The sequence below is a fragment of the Triticum aestivum genome, chromosome 3A, assembly GCF_018294505.1.
Source record: "Triticum aestivum cultivar Chinese Spring chromosome 3A, IWGSC CS RefSeq v2.1, whole genome shotgun sequence".
NCBI classification, from domain to species: domain Eukaryota; kingdom Viridiplantae; phylum Streptophyta; class Magnoliopsida; order Poales; family Poaceae; genus Triticum; species Triticum aestivum.
Window position 1 is genome coordinate 602,412,187 of NC_057800.1, and position 20,653 is coordinate 602,432,839.

General features: G+C 44.6%; 1 protein-coding gene across 4 annotated transcripts; it reads left to right on the forward strand.

Moving 5' to 3' along the window:
• The first annotated feature begins 1,714 nt into the window (after positions 1 to 1,714).
• On the forward strand, positions 1,715 to 13,118 carry LOC123062515 (SAC3 family protein A). Of its 4 annotated transcripts, none has more exons than XM_044486061.1 (14): positions 1,715 to 2,102; positions 5,917 to 6,732; positions 7,336 to 8,064; positions 8,432 to 8,530; positions 8,741 to 8,844; positions 9,724 to 9,901; positions 10,041 to 10,508; positions 10,644 to 10,784; positions 11,099 to 11,158; positions 11,617 to 11,747; positions 11,833 to 11,966; positions 12,067 to 12,296; positions 12,381 to 12,498; positions 12,591 to 13,118. In XM_044486061.1, the coding sequence occupies exons 1-13, from the start codon at positions 2,049 to 2,051 to the stop codon at positions 12,477 to 12,479; spliced, it is 3,243 nt and encodes a 1,080-aa protein (XP_044341996.1). In that variant the 5' UTR covers positions 1,715 to 2,048; the 3' UTR covers positions 12,480 to 12,498; positions 12,591 to 13,118. The 4 variants fall into 4 exon arrangements, with proteins under 4 accessions (XP_044341996.1, XP_044341997.1, XP_044341998.1 ...); XM_044486062.1 differs by having other exon boundaries at positions 12,652 to 13,118; XM_044486063.1 differs by having other exon boundaries at positions 9,766 to 9,901; positions 12,381 to 13,118.
• Positions 13,119 to 20,653: the final 7,535 nt, after the last annotated feature.

Genomic DNA, 20,653 nt, shown 5'->3' on the forward strand with positions numbered 1-20,653 from the left:
CCCCGCTCACCCTTTATATACCACCCCTTCCCCCTTCTCATCTCACTCACCGCCTCCACCCACCAAAATCCCCAAATCCCCTCTCTTCCCAAGCTACTCGGAGCAGGCAGCCATGTCGGGGCGCGGCAAGGGCGGCAAGGGGCTCGGCAAGGGCGGCGCGAAGCGCCACCGCAAGGTCCTGCGCGACAACATCCAGGGCATCACCAAGCCGGCGATCCGGAGGCTGGCCCGGAGGGGCGGCGTGAAGCGCATCTCGGGGCTCATCTACGAGGAGACCCGCGGCGTGCTCAAGATCTTCCTCGAGAACGTCATCCGCGACGCCGTCACCTACACCGAGCACGCCCGCCGCAAGACCGTCACCGCCATGGACGTCGTCTACGCGCTCAAGCGCCAGGGCCGCACCCTGTACGGCTTCGGCGGCTGAAGAGCCGCGGCGCTGGCTGGCCCTGGCGCACAAGCCCTGGCTCGCGGTCAAGAAATCGAAGGAGGAGAGAAAGCTGTAGTTGATTTGGGTTCTGTGCCTTCCATGCTTAGTACTAGTAGTATCCTATGCTTAGTAGTTTGCTTCCGTGTTCTGAACCTGATGGGCAAATACTGTGTTCGCCGAGTTATATGATTCAGTTAACGAATTGTTCTCTAGTTATGAATTATGCTAATGACGATGCTATTCTGTTTTACAACTCTTTGTGCTACCGCATTTAGCTTGTTGCAAATCCTGTGATGCAATTGTTTTCTGTCCGTCTTGTATTTCTTTTCTGCAGCTGTTTGTCTGTTGATTCGTGGCTGTCTTCTGCAGATCCCGCAACTAATTGTGTGAATATTTTCTGCAAACCTTCATGTGTCAAGATGATGTCGCTGAGCCTATAGGTTCTCATCGTGCGTTGTAATTTCCCTTCTTTTTTCCGATAGTCCGTTTGGGATGCACTGCAGAACGGTTATCCTTTTCATCTAATTTTTTGGTCCTCTTCGCTGGTAACCTGGTTCTGTCCTGCCTGCGTCTCTGTGCAGACCTTAATTTGTCGGTGTAATATGGCCACAACTTTGCGCCTCTTGCTTGTCAGCCCCTCCCAAAGTCAGTTTCGTTGAATTTTCTGCCCTTTTTGAACAGCCTACTTGTGCTTGCTCCAGTACTGATTGGCAATCGACATTGCCATCGTGCTGCTCTATGCGTTTAATTTGTTGGGACTCAGGAGACGGCCTTCCAAATCAAACGGACGGCAGAAGTAGTGGAGCGATTTGGAAGCCTTTCAGTTTGAGGTTCCTAGCGATGCGTTGATGTTCCCGTGGGATTCCTAATTTCCTACTAGTTGAAAAAAGAGTTATGGCTCCTTAAAAAAACGAATCAAAAAGGTGTGTACCAGTGTTTTTGGAATATCCATGAAAAATGGTCTTAATTTTTAAAAAATGCACAAGAATTTAAATGTTCAGTATTTTTAAATATTTTTTTAGTGGAAGTATTTTTTTGAGCAGTTTAGTGGAAGTTTTTTTTTGAGACAATAGTGGAAGTATTTTAAAAGAAATGGTTCGTATATTTGGCTATCCATATATTCTGTTTCGCGGGCCGTCTGACGGAACCGGTCCGGGTCCAGGCCCATATTCATTGCCCACCTACCACACCACACCAAACCCACGACCCACGGCCCCTAATAAAGCCGAGGGCCGAAGCCCACCCACCCACAAGTTTCTTCGCTGTCCCTCGCCGTCGTCGGCGCTTCCCCCTCCCGATTCATCGCCGACCCCCTCTCCTCTCCCCCCCTCCCGCAGCACTCGCCCGCTCACAGACACCAATCCACTCCGCCGCCTCCCACACTCCTCTCCACCAAGCCACCGCCGGGCCAGAAGACTCTCCCCGGTGTCTCCTCGGCCAATCGCCCCTCGCCGCCCCCCCACACGCCTCCCGTTCCTCGCGTGCCTCATTTTCGCTTGGCGCGCGCGTCCTTTCGATCCGGCTCTATCCGTCCGTACCACCGGCGAAATCGGGCGGCTCTGCTCTCTGCTGCGAGTAGCTAGGGTTTCAGCCGAGCTCCCGGGCTCCGGGGCGCCGGGGGATGGCGGCTCAGGGAGGCGAGGCGGCTGCCGGATCCGACCCCAAGCCCAACGAGGTATGCTTGCGCCGCTCCTCGTCTCTCAGCAATCCCGAGCTTGCCAGGCCTTTGCTTCCGCCCTGTTTTAACCTTTCCCGGGCTTGCACGCGATTCGTTCTGTTTCCGTTATGGCTTGAGAACTGAGATGCAGATTGGTTACTCAGTCGGCTAGGATGCTAGTCGATTCGCACTATTATATAGCGTCCGCTTCTTTGCTTTGCTGTGGGATAGTTAGGTCCAACCGAGGCACGTGGATAGTTTGTTCTAGCTGCTGGAGCTTCTATTTGATATCTAATGTTTGCTAATTTACTGCCTCAGAAGTGTAGGAATTATGACCAGCGTGACAACTGATGAATTAGCTGATGTAGTGTATTTTGTTTCTGTTCCTTTGCTCATTCACCTATAGATGATATACCTTTCTTGTGATTTAGCCCTCCTGGTAGTTAGTCAATGTGGTAGTATGTGTAAGTTAAGTCGTGAAGTACTCAGGGTGTCAATCCTTGGGGGGCTTAGTATTGGCTCTCAACTTGGATGCTCATGTTTGATGAATTGCCTATAATTGCTTGTGTTCTTGCATGGCAAGCGAATATCTCTAACTGGAGCTGTCATGGCGGATGTAATGTTTTGAATGTACTGCTTCCTGGAAATGTATGGTGACCATTTTTTGTTGTAACTGGTGTATCCGGCACTAGTGGTAGCTTGTAAATGGGTATTACCTGGATGTTAGTACTTCACCTCTCGGAGCAGGCAGTGGAGCAGGATTAGGCTAGGGTCAGGAACTTGGCACTTGGGTGCCGTGGGGCACACGCTAGGGTCAGGAACTTGGCACTTGGGTGCCGTGGGGCACACGCTAGGGCTAGGGCTGAAACCATAGGTGCTGGGAGTACTGGAGGAGGCTAGCGTTCTGGAGCAAATAGAAGGTTTGATTGATGTGACTTGTGTATGTTTCATTATCTAGATGGTCTACCTTACAGTTACAGATGGTAGACTCAAAACTGAAAAGGTTAGAATTCCAAATAGAACTCAAACTGCACCGTTATGTAATCCCCCCCTCAATAAGAATGGTCCTCAAGCCTGACAATCTGAAAACCTGTTTTGAATCTTCGAAGCAGGTTTGCCTTTTTCTTACCTTGTCGCAGTTCCTAGATTTGTTGCGGCTGTAGCGTGTTGTGGCCGCAGACCCGCAACGCTTACATGTATCCACAATGCTGGAAGATAGGCTCAAAGAGCTAAGGATGAAACCTCTCATCCGTTGTCTTATCAATATGCTATAGGTATCTGAGAGCCTGTGTTGTTATTACCTATGTCAAGGAGTATTTGTAACTTGCTAACTGGTATTGATTGCTAAGATCAGTGATCTATTGATGAAACCCTGAGCTGTGTCCATCTAGTTGCCCTGATATGGATGGTGATTTGGATCCAGTGATTCAAAAATTTCCACAACCAGGATGTGAGAATTAATGGTATGCTGGTATGTACATTTGGAAATATAAAATCAATGGATACCACAATAGACTGAGAACGAGGTGGCGTCTAGACTCCAAGAAGTGGTATTGAGAGGGAGTGAGTAGGGATGACAATAGGGTCCCATTCTCCAATCAATGATGGGGATGTCCATGTAAACCTAGATTTACAAGGGGATAATTACTGTTCTGAAGATAACCAGACGGCCCCGAAGCACTGGAGTGATCCAGTAGCCGGGAAGGGGCCTAGAAGTGCCTACTATATACCAAACTACACTTGTCTCTACACATTTACAGAGCGTACCCCTGTCCAGTGTCTGGCAGAAAGTTGGGAGCTTCAATTGTTGACTCGTTATCCCCATCTCAGCCCAGGCTAACGGAGCCTGACTTATTCAAGGGAGAGAATGGAGCCTATCGATGCACCCTTGAGAGTAAGATCCTTGGCTCATGTTCCAGAGATACCGTAACAAAAAGCTCCGCAGGGATGCTAGGGTTTGGGTAGACATAGGTTGTGAAGAGAGAATTACTAGAGACAACAGACTGATGTTTTTGCTTGCCTCCTTACAATAGGGATACATCCCTTATATAGACATTTGAGAATATGTCATAAAAAATATACTGTTTGAAACCACTCTTTAGTATGAATTGGATGGTACTACAATTTTTGTGACACATAACACACGTTTTCAGGGTCTAATTGATGGTCAAAGTTGAACCTCGAGATATGTGTGCGCCATGTAGGGACAGAGGGAGTACCTAATGCTAGGATGGATACACTAAGATAAAACTCCTAGTTTGACACAAACTCTTCTTACAAACTCCCTTCTCTATAGCTGTCTACAACACATACACAGTAAGTATGCAGTGGTATATAGAATGCAGCAAAAAGAAAAAAACCCTGCCCCACTCGCTCGCACAGGTTCCCCCTTCCCTATTTGCCGCGTACTCTAGTCATTTCCTCCATCAGTATTGAGTACTGCATCTTATACCCGCATGCCAACTTGATGAAGTATCAAGGCGACATAGGTGACCACATGGGCTTGGATTATAGGATACCCTCAACGGCCTCAAGGCATGTATTTTGTGTGGCATGAGGTCATGGCTTTGGCTGTGAAGATTTTAACATTTGGGTTGTCCATTTGTAAAGCAACTGAATTTTTCTTAATCTTAAGTCACATTTTAATTATTATTATCCATTGCATCAACATCCAATCATATGGTTAGTGTCACATCAGTCTCCATGCAAACATGATTGCTACAAAATGGACTCGAGGAAAAAAAGTGCAGCTTGTAAATAGCAAAGTCTCTGAACACTTGTGCTGCAGTAGTTGTTAAGCAGTGTTGCTCGAACTGCAATTTGCAGCCAGTTAATGCTATTGTTTTGTTATTTCTGTGTACTAAGTAATTGATGTGGAGTGCCTCATTGATGCCATTACTCACTTTTTTGCGAGGAATTACTCATTTGCTTTGTTACATCAGCCATTTAGATCTCTCTCTCTGTGCATATTTTTCATAAAAATTGCCACATTAGCAGGGAATTCTGCCTTACATATGCAAAAAGGTGCATCCTATAAATACATTGGGCTTTGTTGTATAACATGCACTTGTCTGTTGAAATATGAATAAGGATATAATACCATTTTCTTTCACATGGTCATGCATTATTGATGAGGATCACTTGCTACCCTGGCAAATGGCTAATGACTTTATGGTTCCTTCCAGACTTCTACCACTGGATTAAATAATATCTTCACCCCAGTAAAGAAACCTGGCAGTAATGGTCCGCTCACCTTGGGATCATATGCCAACTGTCCGATCTGCTATTGATGGCTGAGCTTGAGCTTTATATTGCTCACCGCCCAGTGGTGCCCACTGAAATCTCTTTTGCAAAAACACCCTATTCTTCCTTGAAGTTCATGGGCAAACCAAGCAACATCCCGATTCAATTAAATAATTAGTCTTGTAAACTTGTACTCCCGCCGTTCACAAATATGAGATATTCTAACTTTTTCCTGAATCGGATGTATATAGACATGTTTTAGTGTGTTTGTTCACCCATTTCAGTCCGTATGTAGTCCATATTGAAATATCCAAAACATCTTATATTTGTGAACAGAGGGAATAGTATATACTCCTTACTAGTTCTTAGCAACGTACAGATTCCTTACTAGTTTCTTCTGTTTTTTCAAAATCGCTGCTGCCTATAACCTAATATGATTTGATGTCTGGTAGGTGTCAGCTAGGTGGAACAGTGGTGCCTAGTGTGTAGCCTTCACCTTTTAGAACAGTGATTGTAGGTTGGTGATACATGTTTTGCTCATGATCCATAATTATGAGCTGACAATATGTTTGGTCTCACTTAATGACAGGGCTGGAGTGTAGAGCAGACAAGTTCATCTCAGTACCAACCTTCAGCATCGGGTCATCATGCGTGGTCTTCTTCAAGTGGGGCTTCCTGGAACTATTCAGTGGATAATACAAACCAAAATGCAGTTTATTACGATCCACAAAGGGATGTCTCAGTTTCAGGGGCTACTCAAAATGTGACAAATGGTGCACCTCATGTGACTCAACCGGCTGTGGGCACAACTAATGCAACCAATACTTATGCACCTTACTCAAATTCTGTTCAACCTGCCTACAATGCTGCACAATATCCAAACTATTACCATAACTATCCACAACCTGCAAACGATTCTTCTCTTCACCAAGGAGTAGATCAAAGTTCAGGTGCTGCATATCAGCCTCTTACTTCATTTCCGAATTCAGGATCTTACGTTGGTCCTACAAGTAACACATATTATAATGCTGGTGCTGATCAGACTGCGCAAGCATATGCCACCAACAACTATTATTATCAAAACCAGGCCTGGTCTGGAGGAAGTTCTGGAGATGTTCACGCCCAAACATATCAGACTTATGCTCCATCAGATACTAATGCTGCCCAGAGTTCTTGTTCTCTGCCCACCACTTCTTTCCACTATCCTCAACAGTACAACCAGTGGTCTAATTATTATGACCAGTCTGCACCAAACTCCGGTGCTTTAGCAGTTGCTGGCAACAGTGCTTCTGATACAAAATCTCCTAGTGCCGGTTCTGGTTATACATATCCGAGCACCCAGCCGCCTCCACCGGGTACTACCCAACGGAAAAATGATGCTGTTGCACCTACTGCACCTCCCCAGGTATTATTATCAGTTCTGCTTTCTTATTTTGAAGAATTTATGGATTTGACCACATTTTGCATTACTTTTGTGTGCAACTCTGGAATGGCCATGTAGCTTGTCATGGGTAATGTTTTTTCTAAACATAGCTTTGTGCAACTGCCTATGGAAGTATGGTTGATATATTTCTATACTACATATATTTCATTTTGTAGATATGAGCATATTTTTCTATAGACTTGGTCAAACATAGAGAAGTTTTACTTAGGACAAAGCTAGAGCTTCAATTAATTTGCAACAGAGAGAGTATGTAACAGTGAAGCTACTTACTGCTTTCTAGTTACTTGAAACCTTGCATTGGGTGACAGTGAAGCTACTTACTGCTTTCTAGTTACTTGAAACCTTGCATTGGGTGACAAATGATGCGACATTACTTCTATACGCCATAAAAGATTACCGGAACCTGTGATACGTCTTTCATTTGACGGTTTTGTTGCATGTGTTAAATTTTATGTGCATCGATGATCATGATGAGAACTCTTCTTTTGGAAGGACAGTTTTTCATGTATTTCTTATGCAATAGCATGCCTTTACCATGTTTTGACTAGCAATTTTTGTGGACAGGCGGTGGGAATCACAGGGTTTCAAAGCCAGCACGTCAACCAGGCACCAGGTGCCCCAGGGTTTCAGAGCCAGCATGTCAACCAGGCACCAGGTGCCCCAGGGTTTCAAAGCCAGCACGTCAACCAGGCACCAGGCGCCCCAGGGTTTCAAAGCCAACACGTCAACCCGGCACCAGGCGTGCAAGGATTTCAAAGCCAGTATGTCAACCTGTCACCAGACACTCCAGGATTTCAAAGCCAGCATGTCAATCCGGCACCAGTCACACCAGGGTTTCAAAGCCAGCACTTGAACCAGGCACCAGGCAACCCAGGTTATGAAAACCCCTATGCTAACAAGACAGCTGCCGTCTCAGGGTTTCAGAACCATTATATCAACCAGGCACCAGCTTACCAACAAAACTCTACAAGTCATAGCCAGTTACCATTAAGTAACCAACGAGATCAACAGAAAGCTTTGCATGCGCAAGGTCCAAGCTCAAATGTTTATTCAGTCAATCATGTTAATGAAAACTCTCAACCAACTTTGCAGGGTTTTGCGAAAACAGTTGCCAGTGTAAATAAAGTACACATCCCGACAAATCCTCGAATAGCTCCAGGTTTCCCAATGTCAATGCCCCAAACCGGGAAGAAATTAGAAGCTGATTCATCGCTAAAACCTGCTTATGTTGGTGTTTCCATGCCCAAGACTGACATGAATGCAGCTCAAGATGGTCATGGAGCTGCCGTTCAGGTGAGACTATATATTCTAGTTACCCCGTTCTTTTTGTTGAGCATCGATGTCCGATGGTGGTATAATTATACAGCTAAGCCAATGGAGTCCTTACTCCTCCAGGCACATGAACCAACCCCCCGTGGAAATGTGAACATGGTAAAACTGAAATGCTAGCGCAGACCAGTACAATTATTGAAGTAGGATTTGTACACTACAGTCCAGAGCCCAGACCCCAATAGAAGTGCCTAGATTCAAACCTTTCAAGTTAAGACTTCGATAAAATAGCACACCTATGTTTGTTAGTATTGTATATCGGTGTTCATACCATTCTTGACAACTTTCCACTAACCATCATTCTATTTTATATTATTTTTGTGCTGTCCAGGGATCATTCCCTGTTTCACTTTGTACTTATGTCGAGCGGAATCTTTCCCGTTGCAAGGATGATGCCCAGAGATCTGCCACCCAAAGCATCATGAAGGAGGTTCAGTAATCCATTTTTGTTCTTCTTTTTATCACTGTCTTTGCTTCTGCTTTCCTGAGACCTTGGTTCATGGGATGTTTAATAAAATTTACAAAATAGAACTTCAGTTTCTTTTGGTTGTTCCTTATTAACTTGTATTTTCCTTCCATATCCTTGTAAGTTTAATAAGAGGTTGTTAACTTTCACATTTTTCTCTTCCTATAATATCAGATGATCACCAAGGCAACTGCTGATGGGACCCTTCATACTAAGAATTGGGACATTGAGCCGTTATTAGCTTTGCCAGAAAATGCTAAAGGCACAAATATGACAAGGTAACCTTTTCCTGTATGGGGCGATACTGCACTAACCAGCAATCGTATGCCAATGACCATCATTCTTTTTATGTAAAAAGGGCAAGGTGCTTTGCTTTGTCCAGCATGGACGGAGTTTGAATTTGAATTCCACATTTTCCCTCAACACTAAACTAAAAACTTGGTGAAAACCAACTCTTTGTTCGGCATGAATGGGATGCCACATTTTTCCTTAACATTTAAACCTAAAAGTTTGGTGAAAACCAACAACGGAAATAACTCTACCAGCATCACGGGCAATAATTAAAGGGAAGCCCGGTGCAAGTAGCTCCCGCTTGTGCAGGGTCCGGGGAAGGGTCCGACCACTTTGGGTCTATAGTACGCAGCCTTTCCCTACATTTCTGCAAGAGGCTGTTTCCAGGACTCGAACCCGTGACCTCGTGGTCACAAGGCAACAACTTTACCGCTGCGCCAAGGCTCCCCTTCCTAGGGACTGTCGCAAATATAAGTAGAAACAAGTGGAGAAATAATATAACTTACATGACTTTGGATTGCAAATTCAACGTGATAACAGAGTGTACGGGCTATTTGCCAATCTTAAGCAGCTCAGGTGTATAATTGGGTACCCAAAGAAAAGCATTGCCACTTTTCGGGGTTGGTTCAGTGGATTCTTTATAGTCTGTTATATTGGTCTTGGGAGGGCTTAACTTCTTCCTGGAACTGGCATACGGAAAAAGATTGTGGGGAAGACTTCAGCTTTCATTATAAAAGACACTTATGCTTCCCTGAGAAACGCCCGCCCCGAGCGTAGGGAGGACTTAAGATTATGGTAGTAAAGCTGACCCTCCCCCTTAGAGGGCCAATCGGTTAACTAGTCTTGTTTTTTTAATCCTTTGGCAGCAACGCAAAGGATTCAAGTCCCTTCTCCTTTTCAACATCTAGGAGGAGCCCGAGTAGACGTACGAAGAGTAGGTGGGAGCCTGTTGCAGAGGAAAAAGTAACTAACAAGGTGGAGGTTGTTTCGAAAGAGCCAGCAAAAAGTAATGCCTGCACTACTTGGGAAAATACTAGAAGAACGGTAAGCCCTCAGATGGGTTAACATTACATATATGCCTTTCATTCTGGAAATTTTTAACTTGAATACGACCATCTCCCTAGGTTTGTTTTGTTTACTCAAATTCTCTTCTTGGGCAAATAATTGGTTTTATATGTCACAGGGTAACACTTGGAATCTTGGAAACTTTGTCCAGTCGCGTCAGCCTCCTACAAGCCAATGGAATCAGAGGCCCTCTAAAAAGCAGCGGATTGGTGGTAATGCGAATCTAACAAAAAACGGGAATGCTTCTAGTGACAGTGATAAGGAGCAGGATCTTACGAAATATTATGCCAGTTCAATTGCACTAACAAATTCACCGGAGGAGAAGAAGCGACGAGAGCATAGATCTAAGCGATTTGAACGTGGTCAGGGTGCATCATCAAAATCTACGAGTTCCATACCATATAAGGATGGAGCAGCCAATGTATACACAAGGGGAGCCATTTCAATGCTTAACAATAGAAGTAATGGAGATGGTGCTAGCTTGGCGGTGGAGGACATCGACTGGGATGCACTTACAATTAAGGGAACATGTCAGGAAATTGAGAAACGATATCTACGCCTTACATCCGCACCTGATCCAGCCACTGTAAGGATGCTTTGCTATTTTTTTTGTACACTGTAGGCTTGGAAAACATATTGTTGATACAAAAATTAAATTTAGAGATAAATTATGCCTTGTTGCTGTTTTCTTGCTTTAGCTTTCTCATCACATCTTTTGCAGGTAAGGCCAGAAGATGTCTTAGAGAAAGCTCTTCACATGGTTGAAACATCTGAAAAGAATTACCTCTATAAATGTGATCAATTGAAATCTATCAGGCAAGACCTTACTGTTCAGAGGATTCAGAACGAGCTGACTGTCAAGGTATTCCTTGATAATAACCTCTCATTGTGGTATACTGCATTTTAGTATCAATCTTCAGATGTACTCCCTCCGTTCCTAAATATTTGTCTTTCTAGACATTTCAAATGACTACTACATACGGATGTATGTAGACATATTTTAGAGTGTAGATTCACTCATTTTGCTCCGTATGTAGTCACTTGTTGAAATGCCTAGAAAGACAAGTATTTAGGAACGGAGGGAGTATTACACTGTTTTTCATGGGGGCATCAATCTGCTTTGTCCAAAACTATTTATTTTTTCCTTCTGTATTAATTGTTTCATTCCTGTTTCAGGTTTATGAAACTCATGCACGCTTAGCACTTCAAGCTGGAGATTTGTCCGAATATAATCAGGTTTGCTTAACTTGTTCTGATTCATCTTAGTGCTGAAACAAGTAAAGCAATCTTATTTCGTGTTCTAGTTTCCGAATAGAATAAAGAAGAAAAAATGGGTCACTGATGATGATATTTTTAATAGCAGCACGAGGCTGGGGGGACTTTAAGTCTCCTCCCTGGTGGAACATCCTTCGGAATCCTTGCGCAAATTTCCTTTGGAATCCTTGCGCAAATTTCCTTTGGAATCCTCCCCTCGTCGTTAGCTTCCATTTAAGCCGATGCGAGTTCTTTTACAAAAACATATAGCCTTATTTGCAATTTGTTATAGTAATGTAGGGTATTGTCTTTACTTTCTTCTGAAACCAGTAGCTGTATTCTTACTTGATAGTAATTTGTATTGATGATCCAGTTGCCTGAAAGAGAACGAAATCAACAGCCTAGTCTCTTTAATTATTATTTTTTGCAACACTTGGCAGTGTCAATCACAGCTGACGAGGTTATACGGTGAAGGAATCGCTGGCTGTCATCTTGAGTTCTCCGCTTACAACTTGTTGTGTGTCATGTTACACTCTAATAACAAAAGAGACTTGCTTTCATCCATGGCAAGGTATATATATTGAATAATAAGTGCATATACAAAATGGTTATTCCGTTGCTACACTAGCCATATTTGATGCATCTGTTATCCTCAGCTTGTCAAAGGAGGCCAGGCTAGACGAAACAGTCAAGCATGCGCTTGCAGTTCATTCTGCTGTTTCATCTGGAAACTATGTCATGTTCTTTAAATTATACAAGAAGGCACCTGGCTTGAACTCATGTCTTATGGGTAAAGATGATATTTCTTTTACTTGACATTCTTTTGTCAATTTTGATATTAACTTTTCTGTTAAGATGATGCTTGGCTACTTACGCTATTTGCTTTGCAGACCTCTATGTTGAGCGGATGCGTTTTGAGGCAATAAAATGCATGTCAAAATCTTATCGGCCAACTGTACCTGTGAGATATGTTACACGAGTTTTGGGATTCACAAGAGTTGACGTACTTTGTGAGGCTAACGTAGCTGATGGTTTAGAAGAATGTGAGGAATGGTTAAAAGCACATGGTGCCGTTCTTGCAGTAGATGAAAATAGCGGAGAATTACAGATAGACACAAAGGTAAACCTTGCACTCGGTTTATGTAGTGTGTTTGTGGTATCTTATGGTCTTTGAAACATTATGCTATTTCTTTATGCTTGACAGGTTTCTTCTGCTTCTCTATACATGCCGGAGCCTGATAATGCTGTTTCACATGGTGATGCATCTCTTGCCGTAGATGATTTTTTGGCGCGAGCATCATAAAGAATGTCATGGTGATTGGGTGAGCAACTTTTACCCTTTTGGCACCGAGCTTTGATGCACTGCGATATTACATATTGCCAATGCCAGTAGAGGAACACTATATTAATGCAGGACATGCACATGAAATTGACCGCGGATGAAGGGTATTGCAACTAATTGGCTTCACAAACAGATGCAGCATGTGAGTAGGCGACATTTTGGTAGCCTCACAATGTGCTCTAGTGCCGTTGGATCCACTGGCAAGTTCTGATAAGCGACTAATCTCCAGCTCTGTGAGTCCCGTATCACAATCAGAAGTATGGGCAGCACTAACAGATATGAATCACCCGGTAAAATTTATATATAGGTCCGAGCATTGAGCATTGCCTTTGTACCGCCTGTTTTTGTCATAACCCAGTTCAGTGTATTGTACAATTTTTGTTCACAATAGGTGTTGCCCGATGTCAGTTTTTGTCAAATTCGACAATACTGATGTTCTGAAATTTTGTTCCCTCATTTTCCTCAGGAGAAGTCATGTTTCTCAGGGTTAGAGCTTGTGGTAAGAGTGACTAATGTTTCATTTTCTGTTACCATGTAGTGGACCGTTGTAAACTGCAGAACAATGGATATGATATGCAAGTGTTTTTGTTGTCTCGTTCAGAGTTGGATGATTCTGCATCATATAGTACTACTGTATGTCTGGCCCAGCCGTTATTGGTACATGGTCCAACTATTTTGTGTGTTTATGCGGCACATGGCCTGCACTACTAACAATGTGTTGGGGATATTACTACCACTATGACCCGCCCAGGAGGGGCCGGATCAACCCTAATGGCGGGTTACATATAGAAGGCCCAAAGGCCTGGGGCCGGCTTAAGGCCCGATATTGTAAAGCGCCGTATGTAAGTAAAGACTTATAAAGAAAGTCATGTAAAGGAAGTCACCGAGCTTGACACGGTTATGAGCTGGCCGGGACTCTGTAGGCCATCAGGCGTCAACCCATGTATATAAGGGGATGACTCGGTGGCGGCTTAGGGCAAGAAACAACCAAATCGATAACCAAGCCGGCGAGTTGAGCCCCTTGGAGATCAAAATTTCAGCAATACCAATCCCAACTAGACGTATGCTTTTACCTTCATCGTAAGGGGCCGAACTAATATAAAAACTTGTGTGTCCCTTGTCCCGATTAACCCCTTTAAGCTTCCTAGTGCGATGGCCATGCGACTAAGTCTTTGCTCTAGGACATCTGCCGTGTCAACTCCACGGCAGTTGGTGCCCACTATGGGGCTAGCGCACGGTGGATTTGAGGTCTTGAAGGGCAACTTCGAAGGGTTCAAGGGATACACTGTGGGCCGGATGACCAAGAGTCGTCGCGGCAAGCTCTACATCGACGATGAAGGCTGGGGCCTCGAGGCCGGCTCAATCGAGTACGGGTACTGGGTCCCCTTCGGCGGAATTCACGTCTTCATCGGCCGGATTGGCGAGTCAGGCCCTGAGCCGGATGTCCACGCCAACCTCATCGAAACGGCTCAGCGCGCCAGGACCGCCCGTGTTCAATCTGTCGTGAAACATGTCTTCATAGGCTGCATCCATGGCGGTGAATACTCCGAAGGACTGATGGAAGGCGGGGAGACGGCCATCTGCTCTGATACTGCATCATCAACAGGTGAGACGGACTCGTTGTACCAGCTGCAAGACGGCATGCCCGGGGGCTGTTCCGATGGCAGCAGTATTCGGACCCCCTTGAGCCACCGAATTGGGCCGGAGTCTTCATGGCGGGGACGCAGCCCGGGCAGAATTCTACCGCATCGACAGCAGCAGCTACCGGGTCGGCAGCAGCCGGGCCAGGAGACCCCGCGCGCCCCCCAGCTCAGATTCTAATGGACCTCATGGATCGGCTGACGACTCTGTTAACCGCTGCGGTAGAGCCGGCGGATAAAGCTCAGCACGACGCAGAAGTGGCACGCGTGCGGGAGGAGATGGTGCAAGCTAAATAAAATCTAGCCACGGAGGAAACCCGGATGGCAGCAGAACGAGCAGCTCTGGACGCTCGTGCTCAGCAACTTCAAGTAGAAACTTCCGGCTCTCGGTGAATCTTAACGCATCAAACGAGGTCATGAGGAGGAGGCATCAGAAAACTCAGTCGCGTCTGCCTCTAACGTTGGATCCAAGGAACCTGTTCCATACACCTGGGGCTGGGGGGAGCCACCCGCCAGAGGCAAACCGGGTCACAACACCCGATGCACCAGTTCAGCCACGCGCCATGGAGCCACCTCGTGTAAATACAACTCCTCCTCGTTATGTGTCAACACCTCCGGGTCACTTCTTCAACCCCCTGGAAAACCTCATCGCAGCGTCGGCTCGTTTGGCTTAGGGCAGTCAAAGCTCCGGCTCGCGCGCAGGAGCGTTTTACTTCTTGGAACCTGGCAGGAAGGATGGACAGCTTCTTCAGGACGTCGCTGAGCCGGTTAGGTTCTTGATTAGCAGGAGAGATGGCAGCCAGAGCCCGTTGTGCGCCGATATACAATCGTTCAACTAAAGTGTATACTGCCTTCAGCTTAATCAACGGGTCTTGGCTCAGATTCTTACTTCGCGGACCTGCATATATTTTTAACAGAGTCAGTTGGCGGATTATACTTCGGTTTGGCAAAAAATATACGAAAGGTCAAATCAGGCAGCTTACCAAAGATAGCAACAACCATCTGAGACACCCGCCCCTTTAAACCGTTCAGCTCTGTTGAAATTTCTTTCAGAGCTGTTTTGGCTGTCTCAGCTCGTCGGGTCAGAAGTGTTTTCTCATTTTCCCAAGTCTTCTCCTTGGCAGCAAAGCTGGTCTTCAAATTTTCCGTTGCAGAAAGGCTTATTTGTAGTTTGGAGGTGGACGATTTGATTTCTGACTCCTGACTCGCTAGTCGGGTCTTTGCGTCAGTCAATTGAGAGTTCAATTCAGACAAGGCATTCTATGAAACGTTCAGATAAGTCAAGACTTAGTTTCAAATTCGAATATCCAAATTCAAGATTGAAGTCTCAAGTACTTTACGAATAAACCACTTGACACTTGGGGGCTAATGTATGCCAAATCAAATTTTTACGACTCTACAAATATATTTAAAGTCCCAAGTCCCTTACAAAGTAACAACACTTGGCACTTGGGGGCTAATGTATGCAGTTCAGCAAGTTTAGCAAGGTTAAGCCGGAGTGTTAAGTACTTTGAAGACGGTTTTAAATTCTAAAGTACCGATTCATTAATGATCAAAATGAACCGGTCCTTGGGGACTATAGGTGAAGTTCTGTTCTATCAATATCAGGCAAAGATTCAGAGGTAAAAGTCTCGGCCTATATTTTAAGTCTACAGGTTATTTCGTTTCTCTCATAATCTGAAGACTTGGGGGCTGAAGGAATATTAGTAAACCGGAAACAACGTACCTCATACTTCAACTGAAGCTGCTTGACCATCTCGATCTCAGACTCACGACCGGAGTGTACATGACTGAGATAGCCGGATAAGATATCACTGGCATTGAGACGGTCATAGTTGGCAACATCAAAGCAAACCTTCTGCCTCTTCAATGCTTCTTGCTTTGCTGTGCACCGAGCCAGCGCCGTTGGGTTCCCCGGCTCAACAAAGCGGCTCCCAGTAATTTGAACATCTTGAGCAGGTGGAGACGGCGGGTCGGTTGAGCTTGACGGTCTAGCTGTAGAAGGATCCATAATGGCTTCGTCAAAAGTCGGCTCAGGAGGATTTGCCTCATTGTCAATAGGCGGGTGTTCTGGAGCGTTAGCCAATGGAGAAGGCGGCCTAGCCGGTTCAGATGCTAGCACTGGCGGGTCTTCCGCCGGTTTAGCCGCCTTCGTCTTCTTGGATTTAGCCTGGCCACTAAGGAAAAATATTGCAGGATTGTCAGCATAAAGATACAATTGAGCAAACCCGGAAGAAAGAAGGATTTTTGATTACCCAGGAGCAGTCTTGAAAGCCGGAAATTGTGTTTGTGATGAGTCGCCTGAAGAACGAGACACCTCCTGAAAGGATAAGAGAAAAGAGTTAAAAGAAATACAAGGAGCAGGATTCATTAAAACGAGTTAAAGACAACAATAAGTAAACCTCGTTCGGGCGTTTCCGAGAGGTCTGTTGAAGGACGACAGCCGGTTCATCTTCAATCCCAACTTCACGGTGGCTTTCATGTTGCTGCTTTTTCAAATGAAAGTTGGGATCCAAGTGAGCTAAGGGGTTAGAAAACCTTACTTTACGGATCACTCGTCGAACTTTGTGTCTTGGTAAGGGCTCTGAGTCGGAGGAAATGATAGTTATCTCTGCTTCCCCGGCCTGACTGGCCCCAATGTCATCCTGGTAAGGATCAGTGTCAATAAGATTGTTAAAAAATTGGCCAAGGGAATCAAGGGCTACCTCCGAGTCAGACGTGTCATCAAGTTTCATTAAATCTTCAGCAGTGGTCTTCTTTTTCTTCTTCGATCTCCGGGTCGATTTCTTGGCGTTCATGGTGGCGAGTTTCGCCTTCTTGGCAGCTTCGTGATCATATTTCACTTTCCAAAAGTCAGAATCGGCCTACAAAGACAAGAGGAAGGATCAGTGATAAACAATGCGGCTGGACAAAATACAAAGGAAAAAAGATCAGAATATCCTTACTTCTGGTACCGGGTTAAGTTTACAGAAGGGATTTAACCTAACAATACTGCAATCTTCATACTTCCCATTCACCAGAAGGTTTAACATTGAGACAATGTCTTCCTCGGTTAGTTGAACCGGGGTATGACGGAGAGAGTCGTCCGGGCCTCCACCATATTCATACATCAATTTTGAACGACGACTTAATGGAATAACCCGCCATGAGATCCAGCAGCGGGTTAGATCGACTCCGGTTAAACCGTTCCCCAACAAAGCGTTGATTCTTCTGATAGATGGAAGCAGCTTCTTGCGTTCAGCAACGGTAAGTTTATCTGGCAGTGCGAACTTGGAGTCAAGACGATCGGGGCGGTAACCCGATAGTGGCTTCTCATTGGCGGGTGAGATGTCCTGACAGTAAACCAAGTTTGGTTCCAGTCCTTTGGGTGACTTGGTAAAACTATGAGAGGGAAGACAGCACCCTGCCGGCGCTGAATTGAGATGCCTCCAAGCTCTAAGCTAAGGCTGTTGGTGCACTCGCTCTGCCGGTTCAGATAGAAGTATTCTCTAAATAGCTCCACAGTCGGCTCTTGCTGAAGATATACCTCACAGAGCACTTGGAAGTTACAAATATTGGATATGGAATTGGGCCCAATATCCTGAGGATGGAGTTTGAAAAAGTGAAGAACTTCTCTGAAAAACTTTGAACCGGGCGGTGAGAAGCCACAATTCATGTGGTCAGTAAAGACGATCACTTCGCCGTCTTTTGGATTGGGTCGTTCTTCTTCCGGGTCAGGAGCACGATAAGACATGATGCTTTTTGAGGGCACAAACCCAATAAGGAAGAACTCTTTTAAACGATCCTCAGTTATGGTTGAGGGGACCCAATTACAGATGGTGGGTGTCTTTGACGGCATGATGTGCAAGGAACTGAAAAAGAAATAACAACATGCCGGTTCAGTTTACGGTCAGGATAACAGTTAAAGGCTGAAGATGTAAAACAAGTAATAGCGGCTTAACTAAGGGCTAATGACATATAAGGAAAAGAAAGCCAAAGAGGTAAGCCGCCATGACTACAAATTTTTTCAGAAAGCAGATTCAGCTAAGTATTGGCATAAACAAGTTTTACCAAGCTGTCATTATTATTTTGGATCAAATGGCCGTTCTGAAAAGAAAAATATTCTAGACCTAAAAATCTAGTACAGATGAGTTCGTCAGCTATAACGAAGCATCTATACAGGAAAAGGGATCTACTGCTATCAAAAATGGACGCAAAACAACTACCGCGCAAGTTATATCTCCTCTTTGGATCAAGAGAGGCTGCGGAGGAAGAACTACCAAAAAGGTTCATGAAGAACGGTGAAAAACACCGATGAACTCGCAAGCCCTAATGCAGATCTAAAAAGTTTGAGAAGGCAAGACTTACGGATGCGGATTCGCTGCGGAGGGTCATTGTCGTTTATCTGGACAGTTAAGGGTGATGCAGCGGTTAAGCTCGAGGACGACGATGAGCGTTGCGGCGGCGGCGAGCCTATTTATAAGGGCAGATGTGAACAGACGGGCGCGAAAATCAAGGGAGAACCAAATAATGGTTATCCAGCTATATAGACGCCTCGATTCTCGGGAAGCATTAAAGATAAAAGGTCCGTTGGAAGATGACGCCATGAAAGTTTTTTGTGTTTTCCAAAGATGACATCACGGCGGGTTACAGAGTTTTTCAGACAGAGGATGGATTTCATCTAAATATTGAAGATTGACAAAGAACAAAGTTCAAAGTCAACCTGGGGCCTAATGTTGGGGATATTACTACCAGTATGACCCGCTCAGGAGGGGCCGGGTCAACCCTAATGGAGGGTTACATAAGAAGCCCAATATACATTCAAGATGATAGTTTATTAAACATATAGAAGGCCCAAAGGCCCGGGGCCGGCTTAAGGCCCGATATTGTAAACCGCCGTATGTAAGGAAAGACTTGTAAAGAAAGGCATGTAAAGGAAGTCACCGAGCCGGACACGGTTATGAGCCGGCCGGGACTCTGTAGGCCACCAGGCGTCAACCCATGTATATAAGTGTAACATCCCAAATTTTCAATTTCGAATGTTATACATTAGATCATCTATGCATATCATATTTTAATTTTTGCATTTTGGTAGATTATAGAAATTCTATGCAACTCAAGGACCCACGGAGAGAGTTGGGGATTTCGTTATTTTCATATTTGAGTTTTCTCAAATTTTGAGAATAGGATCATTTGATTTTGTTATATTATCGTCAATTATTTCTATTACAAAAATATGAGAGAGGGAATAAAATGACTTTCCCAAAATAAATAAATATTGAGGATTTAACAATAAAATCAAATAAGATTTTATTTCGGAGTTTTTCGTTATTTTATTTGAATTTAGGAAAAATGTGCGTTTTTCAAAATTTCATTTAGGCCCCAAATAAATGTTCACCTTGTGCGGCTTGATTTTAGAAGCCCGGAAAAATTTATTTCGGGATTTTTGGAGTTCGTTTAGTATTTCTTTTTATTTTTCTTCTGCGCGTAATTATTAAAAAAAACAAACCGACCTAGGGGCCGTGTCCGACCCGGACTCCCGGCCCGCTAGGCTTTATAAGCCGGGGGGGAGGGGGAGCCCAGCCAACCTCAGCCCACGCCCCTCGAACCCTAGCCAGCGCAGCCCCGCCGCCGCCCGCCGCCTCATGCCGCCCGAGGTGCGCCTCGGTATCCGTGCCGGTTATTTTTTTTCGAAAAACCGTCCGATTTTTCCATCGGTTTTTTAGATTCGTTTTTTTAATAGATCGGTTTTTCCGATTTATTTATTTAGCGAGCGTTCGTCCGTTCGTTCGTTCTAGTGAACGTTCGTCGTTTTTCTTTCTTTTCGGATTTAATCCGCGATTTTTCTGATCGCGATTCTTGATCCGATTTTCTTTTTAGTATAAATTTTCACTCGTTTATCGGAATCAGGCGATTCAAGTGCCTGGAGTTTCGTCTCGAAACCCTCTATCCGTTTAACCAACTTAAACAAGTTTTTGCTATTGTAAAATTTGCCTTAGATCCAGATTAGTAGAACGAAGTTGTTTTCTTTCGCCGTTTGACTTTCGTTGCTTCGTTCGATTTGATTCTTTTTGCAAACCGGAGTTCTTAAGTTGAACCTTCTGGTTAGATCTCTTATTTGACTTTTACCTGTGCATTAGATAAGTACTTATTGTATGCTTGTTTGTTTGTCTGCGATAGAATACCTGGAGTGCGCCGTCTGTTACTTCGAATTGTTAGGTTTCCCGGATCATTAGCAAGGCAAGTAACACTTTGATCATACCTTTTCTACTACCTAGTTTTATTGCATTAGATCAATCCTCACACATTGCATGATTAGGATCTAATTAAATTGTGGGATGGGAAGTAGTTGAGGTAGTACCTATTACCTGTTTACTTACAAACCTTTGGGAGTTACTTCTACGTTTGCTTATTATGCCATGCTATGCTAGTAGACGTGGATTGGGTGAGTGATATCCATGACAGATGTGAGTTTGTTAATTAATGGTTTATCTAAGGTGGCAACTTAAACACACA

What these genes read in the sequence shown, in the direction of transcription:
- LOC123062515 (XM_044486061.1), top strand. Translation starts at nt 2,049, where the DNA reads ATGGCGGCTCAGGGAGGCGAGGCGGCTGCCGGATCCGACCCCAAGCCC. An exon ending in CCGCACCTGATCCAGCCACT is followed by an intron (nt 10,509 to 10,643) that starts GTAAGGATGCTT and finishes CATCTTTTGCAG; the next exon opens with GTAAGGCCAGAAGATGTCTT. An exon ending in AATTACAGATAGACACAAAG is followed by an intron (nt 12,297 to 12,380) that starts GTAAACCTTGCA and finishes TATGCTTGACAG; the next exon opens with GTTTCTTCTGCTTCTCTATA.